This window comes from Dunckerocampus dactyliophorus, chromosome 7 (assembly GCF_027744805.1).
Source record: "Dunckerocampus dactyliophorus isolate RoL2022-P2 chromosome 7, RoL_Ddac_1.1, whole genome shotgun sequence".
NCBI classification, from domain to species: domain Eukaryota; kingdom Metazoa; phylum Chordata; class Actinopteri; order Syngnathiformes; family Syngnathidae; genus Dunckerocampus; species Dunckerocampus dactyliophorus.
The window spans coordinates 28,976,932-28,989,318 of NC_072825.1; the positions used below are offsets into that span (position 1 = coordinate 28,976,932).

The 12,387-nt window shown below is 38.7% G+C and overlaps 1 protein-coding gene across 5 annotated transcripts in view; it reads left to right on the forward strand.

The window, feature by feature from the left end:
- si:dkey-17m8.1 (C-Jun-amino-terminal kinase-interacting protein 4) overlaps positions 1–12,387 on the forward strand; it is a 42,275-nt gene that overhangs the window by 15,063 nt on the left and 14,825 nt on the right. For all 5 annotated transcript variants that reach the window (XM_054781303.1, XM_054781306.1, XM_054781305.1 and 2 more), the window contains exons 15-20: positions 2,441–2,551; positions 3,310–3,442; positions 3,513–3,599; positions 3,664–3,711; positions 7,981–8,122; positions 8,259–8,301. In XM_054781303.1, the coding sequence (XP_054637278.1) occupies positions 2,441–2,551; positions 3,310–3,442; positions 3,513–3,599; positions 3,664–3,711; positions 7,981–8,122; positions 8,259–8,301 (564 nt within the window). The remainder of the gene's footprint in view (positions 1–2,440; positions 2,552–3,309; positions 3,443–3,512; positions 3,600–3,663; positions 3,712–7,980; positions 8,123–8,258; positions 8,302–12,387) is intronic.

A 12,387-nucleotide genomic window follows, 5' to 3' on the forward strand; every position in this document is an offset into this window, starting at 1 on the left:
TTATAGACCCTGTGTATAGCAGTCACCTGTCTAACGCAGCCAGCAGTCACCCATTTTGTCTCCCTTGGTCAATATCTGACTGCATATAGCAGCCAAATTACCAACTCAAGTAGAAGCTTCATGCACGAAAAAGTTTCATTTTTCAATCAATGAAGGCGTTGTGTGTAGACTTTAATTACTGAGTCCTAGCTCAGTCACAATCATTCACAAGATCCACACAAACTGTCAGTTGTTCCACACAAAAAAGCCACCTTCTTTTGAGCTTGCTATTTCCTGGTCAAACATGTAACTTTAAGAGCATTTGCACCAAAACATTACTGCAAATTAGGCTGGGAACAGGACGTGCTCCCAGCGACGCTACAATAAAAAAAAAAGATACGCTAGCATGCATGCGGCAGCGGGAGCAAAACTGAGTTCGGTTGTACTTAATTGAAGTATTTTAGAATGTACTCACGTTATTTTTCATCAATCCTCATCCACAAATCCATCAAAGTCCTCATCTTCTGTATTTGACACAAACAAAGCAACAAAGCCGTCTTCTTTTCCGGTCGCTACTAGTCTGTTAACTTGTCAGTGTTATTCAGCTCCGAAGCAAAGAAGGAAACTTCTCCTGTTGCTTCTGCCAACTTTATTTATTGAACGCGGCCACCAGACAGCAGCTCAGAACACACACACATCTCTCAGCATCGTCTCTCCTTCCTGCTTGCCCACAAGGCAAAAGTTAAACAAGCCCCACTACATAGCTGTCCAGCCAATGCCTGTAAGAAATTACATTGTTTATTTCCTGGTGTGCACTGGTCAATACTGTAATGCCGCTTGTTGTGGGGAAGGAGAGAGTCACGTCGCCGATGCACTTTAATCGCTTTATTAACGGAGAACACTGCAGGACTTTAAATCCACGCCAACATAAACACACTTCCCAACTCTCTCCAAACTCACAGCTAGCACTGAGCTTAGCTCTCCTGTTTGGGACGCCCACCGTCACTTCCCGTCATTTCCTGATGAACTAAAGCTGTAATGACAAAGTAAAATATTAAAAACAAGCGTAAGACATTACTAGCACAACTTTGTTCTGTGGGTCGTGAATATATTCTATCAGTTATTATTAAGCCTCGAGCTTCCTTTTAGTAAGTAAAAACCTTGGCTATGATTGCACTACATTGTCATGTAGACCTACAAAGTACACTTGGAAGAACAAGAGGTGACTAATTGTATTGCAACTGATGTGAAACTGATGAGAGGTAGGATTAAATAAGCTTTGCTTCTTCCTACTCCTTTTTGGACATGGAAAATTGTGAATTGTACTATCTGATGTGCTACTGTTTGACTCATATGCATGTTCAGGATTAAAACCATGAACCATGATAATAACAAACCTAGTAGTGCTGTACAACTTTTATCCGCAGCCCGCAGTGCCCTCTACTGGTCAACATTATTATTATTTTTTCCCCCCTTTTTTTTCTTCTTTTTCCCTCTGCTGGTCAACATTCAAAATGGACGCCAACCTGTCTATAGAGGCCACCTGTCTATAGCGGCCACTTTTGCAGACTCCGTCTAGTGGCCGCTATAGACAAGTTTGACTGTATTCACATTCCGAGGATGACATTTCAAGTCCCTAGTTGTATCAAATGCTTCGTAATGAGGATAAAAAGAAAAACATGGAGCACACAAAAAACTTTATCAGCCACCTAAAACACCAGTACTGCGTCGTTTGAAAAGTGCAAAACATTTGCCAGAGACCGCTGTGGCGTCACACCGGCTGCTCGGAGTGTGTGCCCGAATACTACACCTTGCTGAGCCAGCTCAGGTGGCTCCTCCCGCTCTATACTCCGCTTCTCCTGACATACGTAGCGACACACCTGCTGCTCGGAGCTTGTGTCTGAATACAGTGCACCTTGCTGGGCCACAGCAGGTGGCTCCCTCCACTCTGTACACTGGTTCTCCTGATAGTAGTGATGTGGTAGTAGTAATGTCATATTTGATTCGGACTAATCAACAGGTACAGTTGGTCGCATCCTAATTTGTTCCAGTCCTTCTTACCTCCAGGTGTGTGCAAACTACAGTTACATCTAAATTTTTAAAAAGTAAATATAAAAATCGTTTATGGGTATCAGTCTTGAGAAGCAGAAATGTATCTATTGGTATCAGTTTGTGAAAAGATATTGTGCATCTCTATTTTATATATATATACATACAGTATGTTATGTTTTATAGTAAGAGATCATGTCGACATGCATGCTGAAAAAGTGTGCACGTCGGTTATACATGTACAATGTACATAAAATCTCATTTATGAATATGTTACACATTTATAAATATATTTCTATGTTTTTAGTAGGTGGGTCTTGGTGGGCTGTAAGAGTGTGAGCCCCCTGCGTTAGATGCCCTCAAGCAAGGCATTAGTGGATTTGATCCCATTGTAACAAAAATTCTTTTAAAGGTTCAATCGCTTTTTCGGCCTGACCAAACAACCGCTGATCCTACCTCCTGCAACTTTGCCACCCCTGACTCGCCCTCCTCTGGCGCTTCAACAACAGGAAACTCAGGCAGAGTAAGCCAGTGTTTTTGCATACCTGCATATCTTCTCTAAGTCTTTTACCTTTTTTCCCCCTCTCTATGTATTCTTTCATATGAAATGTTAACTGCATTTTTTTTTTTGCCCATCATCCACAATCCTTATGTGAGACATGAACATAAGTCTTTTTCTGTTCTGCCAAATTCTCCCCCCCAAAAAATTGCACTTTTTCTTGAACATCAACCTGCCCTCAGGGACAAAAGATGGAAATTAGCCACTTGCTATAATCTTCCATATTTACATTAAATGTTGATTAATATGCACTGTCCCTGTTTTGTCTCTTAAATAAATACATCTGTAAATCTATTTAATCAATTATTAGAGCCTCGTAGACATGAAATAACACCCCTACTCCATCCTTTACACGCCTATTACCACATAAACCTGTTTTATGACCTTCTAAATACGCTTTGTAACATTATTAGAGCCCTGTAGACATGAAATAGCACCCCTATGGTCACCTTTACACTCATTACCCAATATAGTGGACATAATAAGAGAAAATAAGACATATAAGACATAAGAAACCTGTTTATGACCTAAATACGGTCTGTAACATTAGAGCGAGACATGAAATAACACCCCTATAGTCACCTTTAAACTCAATAAATATCACCAAAAAATCTCCAAATCTAAGGAGATTAATTGTATCCCTTTGATTTTTTTTCTTCTGCTACACCGTATCATCTCCAGTGTTTTCATCACCCCCATTTGAGACAATGCTTTCTGTCCAGATCATCTGCTCCTGCTGCTTTATCACCCCGTGCCAGGAGGAGGGAACTGTACAGGGAAATTCGTTCGCACATATGGGGAACGCTCGGAAAAGGTCAGCTCCACGGCTGGAGCGTGCCACAGGCTGACACGCAGGTACTGTATAGTAGAGAGACAGAGTGGAAAGTATGAATGTAGCAACTTGTGTTGAATTCTATGCTTGTAGGAATCTCAGGAAGCCGTCCCAGAGCCCAAAGATGTGCCGGTCCTAACGCAGCTCCGACTCTTGGACCAAAGAGACTCCACTGCAAAGGTGATGCTTGTTGATGCCAGACCATGAAACATTGGAAACAAACGTAAATCAGGCTTTCTTTCAGCTGAACTGTGCGGTTGCAGTCCCGCCTGAGATCTCAGGAGAGGCCACAGTGAGTTTATCACACGTGTTCATTCCACCATCCGTTCCTTAAGGCTCTGTCCCACTGCGTCGTTTAACCACTCCATCTGAAAAACAAGAGATATACAAGATATCTAGCTGGTTTACGCTGGTTTAGACGTATCTAGACCAGTTGTTCTCAGCTGGTGGGTCGGGACCCAAAAGTGGGCGCGGATCCATTCTGGGTGGGTCGCAGGTTATTTTCAATATTTCAGTCATCTTCCTCCTTGATATTTGTTCATTGCACGGTTATAAGTGAAATATCTGATTTTGTTGTCTGATTTAGTGCAATTTTGATATTTTTCCATCCATCCATTTTCTATGCCGCTTCTCCTAATTAGGGTCGCGGGGGTATGCTGGAGCCTATCTCAGCTGACTTCGGGCGACAGGCGGGGTACACCCTGAACTGCTCGCCAGCCAATTGCAGGGCATATAGACAAACAACCATTCACACTCACATTCATACCTATGGACAATTTACAGTAGAGTCTCCAATTAACCTAACATGCATGTTTTTGGAATGTGGGAGGAAACCGGAGTACCCGGAGAAAACCCACGCACTCACGGGGAGAACATGCAAACTCCACACAGAAAATGCCCAAGGGAGAATCGAACCCAGGTCTTCCCCATCTCCGGACTGTGACTGTGTGGCCAACATGCTAACCACTAGACCACCGTGCAGTTTTCATTTATGCATTATTTGTATGCAAATGATGTCTTACCTTGACAAAAAGTGACAAACTGCCTTAGAAATGTCTCTAAAATGCACACCTCACGATTCGATGCAATTATGATTCAGCGATGATAAAACAATTATCGATAAATCTTTTTTTGGAATCAATAGTTTGTCTTTTTTTATGTCATTTTTTTTCTACATATAATTTATTTTTACTCAAACAACTACTAAAACAAAGCATATTTGTAATGATCCACAATTAAAATAAACATGAAACAGATGAATTTACTTCCATTATCCTTTAATAACTGGAAGGTTACATCTACCAACATATTTCCCATTGCACAGAACCAGCAGGAAAAGTCAAGTGCACAAGTAGCAGCATGTATACAGTTAACAAACTTAAGCATATTCTGAGTAACCAACATAAACAAATCTGCCATTATTCACAAGTAAATAATAGACTTCTGTGTTCAAACTAAAATCCTGAGCATAGAATCTCTGACAAAAATATTTTTGCTGTATAGCAAAGTCAAAATATAGATTTCTGTACCAAGAATAATGCTTGCAGACATCAGTATATTATGACTAACCCAAAAAAACTCGGCTGCCCTTATTCGCAATTGCACTGTCAGTGAAACACTTTTCCAAGTTGGGTGGAACATTAGTTATCACCTGCTCGATGGTTCTCTGTTTGGCAGCTGCTTCAGCTGGCTGCTTTCCCTCCTGGTTCGGGTGGAAACATGCGATGTGGTTTCTCATATTTGGCGTGTTCCCAAAATATTTTAGGCTTGTATGACAACGCTATGCATATCGTGTGGTTCTTGTCCAGCTCATTTTTACCATCAACTACGTGAAAGCCAAAGTGCTTCCAGACGCTCGCTTTAAATCCAGCGGGTGTGGGTCAGAGTTTACGCTCAGCCATCACTTAGGTGCACCACCATCAACTATCCGGGCGGCACTTCCACTTTCCGTCTTTTTGTTCCATTGTTTTTGTTCCGTCGGCATCGATTGACATTTATGAATGGATTAATAATCGTCAATGTCCGCATTGCGATGCATTGAAGAATCAATAATTTAAGTGTAGTTATCATTCAAAAGGTGACAAGCAACTTTAAAAAACAAACATTTGGTTGTTTTGAATTAAATCAAAGTGTACAAAAAATAAATAAAATGATGAAAGAATAAATAAATATAAAAGACAGTGACTTAAATAAAAGTGTTACAAATGATAATAAAAAATAAAAGTAAAATGGTAAAAACATAAGTAAAAATACATACAAATTAAAAATTACTTAAATAACATTTAAAAATAATTAAAAAAAATAATAAAAATACATACAAATTTAAAATGAGTTAAATAAAAGTGGAAATAATAATATATAGAAAATAAAAATGACTTAAGTGTAAAAAAAATTATAAAAATACTTAAAATACTAAAAATGAAAATGACTTAAATATATGTAAAAAATAATAGTAAATACAAATAAAAATTACTTAAAAAAACAATACATACATACATAATACACACAATTTAAATAGCTTAAATAAAACTAAAACATAATTAAAAAAAAAATTATGAAAATGCATACAAATTTTAAATGACTTAAATAAAATCTGACTACAATAAAAATAATAAATAGATATAAAAATTACATATAATTAAGTGTACAAACAATAATAAATATAAATAAAAATGACTTGAGTGTAAAAAAAATACATACAAATTTAAAATGACTTAAAGTGTACAAAATAATAATAATAGTAATAATAAATACAAATTTCTTAAATAAAAGTGTAAAACAAATAGACCTAAAAATGTAAAATGACTTAAATAAAAGTGGGTCGCAATTTAATGACCATTGGAAACTGTGGGTCCTAGGTGGAGACTATATGACAACTCCTGATCCAATGAGACACCTTTTCACCTTCACTCAGGCAGAATCTTACCACTTTTATGGCTGTTGGCCAGATAGCAGCTCATCCTCATCCAGCCACGGAACTCTCCATACGCAACTTGACAACATTTGGACAATAATAGCATAAAAAAATTAGTGTTCTCACACCAAGGACATGCTATATACAGTGGAACCTTGGTGAGCATCATTAATTCCTTCCAGAAGGACCGAAATGGACGCTAACCCAATCAGTTTTTCCCATAAGAACTAATGTAAATCCAATTCTAGAAAGCCAAAAATGTTAACACAAAATGTTTTTATAGTTTGACATGCAGTAAACATTGTGAAATGCATATAAATACATATAAATGATGAATGAAAGGGATGAATGAACATTTATAAGGTTACTTTTACTTTAATTGAAGACGTGATTGTTGACGTGAGTGAAAACAGGAAGGTGGTGATGGTTGTTATCACATTGTGTCTTTGGGAACAGTCACGTCTTCAATGAAGGTAAAAGTAACCTTAAATGATCATTTATCCCTTTCATGCATGCATTTGTATGCATTTACTATTGTTTTATGTATGTTAAACTATCATTGTAAAACTATAAAAAATGTGTTTTGTGTAAACATTTTTGCGAGTCAACCACTGATGACATCATAGAAGGGCGATGTACCTTCCAGTTCCGGTTGCCATTTTGTTCAACTAGCTAATAGTTTGCTAAAAAGGAAGGATACTTTGTGATTTAAAAAAGCCCAAACATTAAGAAGGCAGTTGGACTCATACAGTGTATTAATAACACAAGATGCGCGCCATATTGAACTCTAACCGGAGAATGCAGGCAAAATGTTGGCATACATTTTTCACATTAACGAAAAATATGCTGGAATAGTATTCTGAGATAATAGTACTGTAATCCCTCGTTTATGGCAGTGGTTCCAGACCTGAGACCCTTATTTACGAATGGAATAGTTTGGTAATTGAAGCATAGAAAACCTATTTACGACCTTCTCAATAGGATTTTTAACATTATTGGAGCCCTCTAGACATGAAATAACACCCCACCGTCACCTTTACACTCCTATTACGCAATACAGTAGACATAATAAGAGAAAATAAGTCACAGAAAACCCTGTTTACCACCTTCTAAATACGCCTTTTAACCTTATTAGAGCCCTCTAGACATGAAATAACACCCCTACAGTCACTTTTGCACTTTACAGTAGACTTTGTAAGAAACAGAGAACAAATATGCAGTGAACATTGACACAGGAGCTGTTGCCGGTCACAACTCACGCCAGTCACTCGCACTCTTCCACACTGCTAACACTCACTAAAACACAGTCAACTCTAGCTAGCTGACGTCACAGGCCTCAGCCCTTTATTGGTATTTTTCTTCATTTAGCCATTTTTTTTGCTTGAAAATGCTTAATTTAAGCCAAAAATATGTACAATTTGATTAATACGCATGTTTTTTTGTATGAATAATAGGCTGTAGTCAACCATTAAATAGCGACCATTTATTTTGAAAAAACATGATAGGAAGAAGCTGGGAAATTCACACAGCGAAGTGGCGAGGGACGACTGTATTGTGACCATTTACATACAATGGTTACATGGCAATGTGGGACAAAGCCTTTGCAGTAACATCATCAATTTCCAAAGTCCAAATCCTCTCTGTCAGTGCTCTGTGTGGGTCGTGTCTGGCCCCGCCTCCAACAGCGACGTGACAGTGATCGACCCCACTCGATCCAACACTGTTCTGGATCGTTTCAGCCTCCCTCCCACAGCTCCTGCCCTCTGCATCTGTGCCGTGCCCCCTGTAGGTCAGTGGCCATGCCCCCATACCCCCCCCCCCTCCCCCCCGCACTATGTGTTTAGTCTCTTCTCACCCCCTCCACTATTTCACTGGAAAACTGATTAGATTTTCCTTTTGCCACTTTCCTGTTTGTGTTATGTCAGGCGACTCTCCAGGAACTGTGTGGATTGGAACTCAGGAAGGAAGGTAATGTATGCTGAATAAGCAAATGGCTTCACACTAGCGCTCGATAAGGCCATGTGCACAAACATGCCACCTGCACACTGGGTATTAGCGCACTGGATTTTTTCCACTAAGCTTTTTAGCATTTGCGCGTAGAGGTCAAAACTTTGGGTTACTCATGTATAGGGAAGAGTACCCAATTCTGTAATTTTATACACACGGACCCGATATATAAAAGCCCGCTTCTGCCACTGAAAGAAAAAAAATCTCTCAATGGTAAGTCATAATTATGAGATAAAAAGTTGAAATCACAAGATAAAAAGTTGAAATTACGAGATAAAAAACATTATTATGAGATAAAAAGTTGAAATTACGAGATAAAAAGTCATAATAATGAGATAAAAAGTGATAATTATCAGATAAAAAGTTAAATTAAATAACACCCCTATAGTCACCATTACATTCCCATTAGCCAATATAGTAGACATAATGAGAGAAAATAGAATGTCATAGAAAACCTGTTTACTGTCTTCTAAATATGCTTTTTAACATTATTTGAGCCCTCTAGGCATGAAATAAGTCCCCCATAGTCACCTTTACACTCCTCTTACCCGATATAGTAGACATAATAAGAGAAAATAAGACATTTAAGACACAAATAAGAGTCATGCTAGTGTGTGTTTCATTAAATGTGTTCCGGACGTGTGGACAGAAAGTGACATCAGGGATTCAGAGCTGGAGTACGGCCATGAGAGTAGCTTGTGTTATTTTTATGATAACTGTTATTATTATTATTATCGTTGTTATTGTTGTGGTATTATTATGTTAATATGTTATGAAGTAATAGAAGCCTGTCCTTGGAGATCCAGTTTGGTGCGTATTACTAGTGACACCTGGTGGCCATTAGACGGCAGTTCATCGTCTTGTATTGCCTTAAAGCAGGGGTCAGCAACCCGCGGCTCTCGGAGCCACATGTGGTTCTTCATCCTCCTTGTTGTAGCTGCCATCGGAGTGTTCGAATATTGTTTCAACACCCGATCTCCATATGTAACAGTGGTCATTCCTGCACTCCAACCCTCCACACGACTGTCTCGAACGTGCGACCACATCTGATTGATGGGCTCCACACACAGGAAGCGACGTCACCTCTAGTCCATTCATTTTCAATGGAACCTAAGCGACAGGGTGATTCTTGCCAGTCTGTCCAGCCAAGCGACACGTGTGAAATCTGTGTGTGTTAAATTTTATGCTTGTGCATGTCTTCGTGCACACACTGGCTTGCGACGTGAGCCCAGAAAGTTAAAAATATTTTCATCGCTGTTGCCCAGACAAGGACCAATCAGCGGGAGTGTCATTGACCAACTAATTAGCGGACAGGAAGCTATTCAGTACTCTCTCGCAGGTAAACGTGGAGGAAAAATAATACTTGCCGTGTCAGATATCCTGGAGCTATTCGACATTTCTAAAAAAAGATATAAAGAAAAACAGCGGCATGGGAACTTGTTGGCGCCAGAGTAAACATATCAGGTAAGTTTACATTAATTTACACGGACATTTATGTAAGTTTATCTTCAATACAAGCAAAATCAGATCCTAGCAAGAGTACCTGATCAACTCAATCAACACCGCTTTTTCTCCTCTGAACTACTTTGATACCCCAAAACTTACTCCAAATTTGACAGCCAATCAAAACCGCGGGAGACCCGTAATTCATTCTGGATGGGAGCGCGTCTCTCACCGTTGTCGCTGGCCACAGCTGTTTGTCGCCATAGCCAGGAAGAAACAGGCTGTCGATTCACTACTAGTTGGCATCCGTTAAACCTGCACACTGTACTTCTATGTGTATTATCTTGTTAGAACAGGTAAGATTAACAAAGATTCAAACTTAAAAGTTCATAAGATGTTGTTATGAACTGATGTTTTGCGGCTCCAGACAATTTTTCTTTAGTGGGCAAGGGAGCAAAATGGCTCTTTTGATAGTAAAGGTTGCCGACTCCTGCCTTTTAAAGGGATAGTTCAGATGTTTTGACATGAAGTTGTATGACACCCCCATCGGCACTGTAGTCCATTAACAGTGACTCACCCCCCACTAGGTCTCTAAGTCCAGTTTTAGTCAGATTTCTGTGATGAAGAACGTAGTTCCACATAGTTGCTGGGGACAATTAAGTCAAGACTTTGGCTTCTCAAAACAATATGCGTTCAAAAGATTAATACATTTACGCCGTAACCCTGCGAACTGTCACCTGTGCATTCTTGTGTAGATATGACGAAGACGCTCACATCTACTTCCGCGACGGAGCTTCGCAGACATCTTGTTTACGTGTGTGTTCCACAGCGGAAGAAAATGAGTGTCTTTGGCACACATGAACGCACAGGGATACGGCGGGAGACAAATGTAATGCAGAGCGATTTGTGAGCTCTGGACTTAGGAGACCATGTGGGGGTAAGTTGCTGTTAATGGACTACAACACAGATGGGGATGTCATACAACTTCATGTCAAAAAATCCAAACTATTCCTTTAAACTGAATTTGAATTTTTGGAAATTTAGATTAGTTAATTTAAAATGTCACTTTTATGCTTGAAAATGCTTAATTTAGGCCAACAATACATAACATTTGCGTAAATATGCATTTTTTAAACTAATAATATAAGCCATAGTCAACCACGAAATGACTATTTTTGAAAAGCCGTGATAGAGTGAGGGAGCGATGTTCGAAGCGTGATGGAGAGAGGGACGACTGTACTTATAATATTAGACCTTTTATTTATTTTTACTCCATCCTCTTTTGCTCATTTTTTAAAAGTTATTTCCCCTCCATGGACTCCCACCACACATTTTTTTCCAGATGGCGAAGGAAAGGAATAGAAGTGCATAGAGCTCGGTTTTACTTGTTGTTAAGGGTTTTCATTTTGAAGACATTTGTGAAACAACTGCAATGTTACAATGCAAACTAGTGGATGTTGTTAAAGTTGTCTATATCGAGAGATAAGTAAATAGAGATAAAGCTTCAATTAAAAAAGAAAAAGTAATTAAATTAGTAAATTAGCATTTATTACCACATAAACACAGACAAAAGTACCAAAAATATTATTTTATGATGTAAGATTACTGTATAAATCATCAATAAACGTAATCGATCGTTTGTACACAGTATCAAATCGTTCTGTTTTGAAAGTACAGTGCTGCCTTGGTCAACGTCATGAGTCAGTTCTAGAAGATCCAACTCAAACCAAAAACGTCTCTAACCAAAGCAAATTTTCCCATAGAAAAGAATGTAAATCCAATTCATCCGTTCCAGACACCCAAAAAGATGAACACAAAACACATTTAATAGACAGTAAATGCAGTTTTACATGCAGAAAATTATGCAAAAATAATGACAAATGAATGGACAACTGAACATTTAACATCACTTTTACCTAGTTTTGTTGGGCCCCCACAATACCACCAATTAACAAAATGACACAAAAACACATAATTCTGCGGCAACCACAAGTTGCAAAAATGTAAAAAATTTATAAAACTAAATACACTCCTGATCAAAATCTAAAGACCAGTTGAAAAATTGCTAATTAGCATTTTGCACATTTGGATCTTAATGAGGTTCTAAGTAGAGCTACAATATACAAAAACAAGAAGGGGGAGTGAGACAAAAAGCATTTTGAAAAAGTAATTGATTGAAAACAACAATTAAACTGAAATAGGCTGTTTATCAGCTGATCAAAAGTTTAAGACCATTGCTCAAAAAATAACAAAAAATTCTCCAAACCAGAACAAAAAAGGTTCTCAGTAGGATTCCGTAATGAGCAGCTCCACCGTTCTTGTTCATCACTTCAAAAATGGCTTTGGGCATGCTTGATGCGAGTGTTTCCAGGAGGCTAGTGGGAACATTGCTCCAAGTGGTGAAGATGGCTTCACCAAGGGCATCAACTGTCTGGAACTGATGGCCATTTTTATAAACTTCCCTTGCCATCCATCCCCAAATGTTCTCTATGGGATTGAAATGAGGGGAACATGCAGGATGGTCCAAAAGAGTGATGTTCTTCTCCCTGAAGAAGTCCTTGGTCAAGTGAGCATTGTGAACTGCAGCGTTGTCCTGTTGAAGAA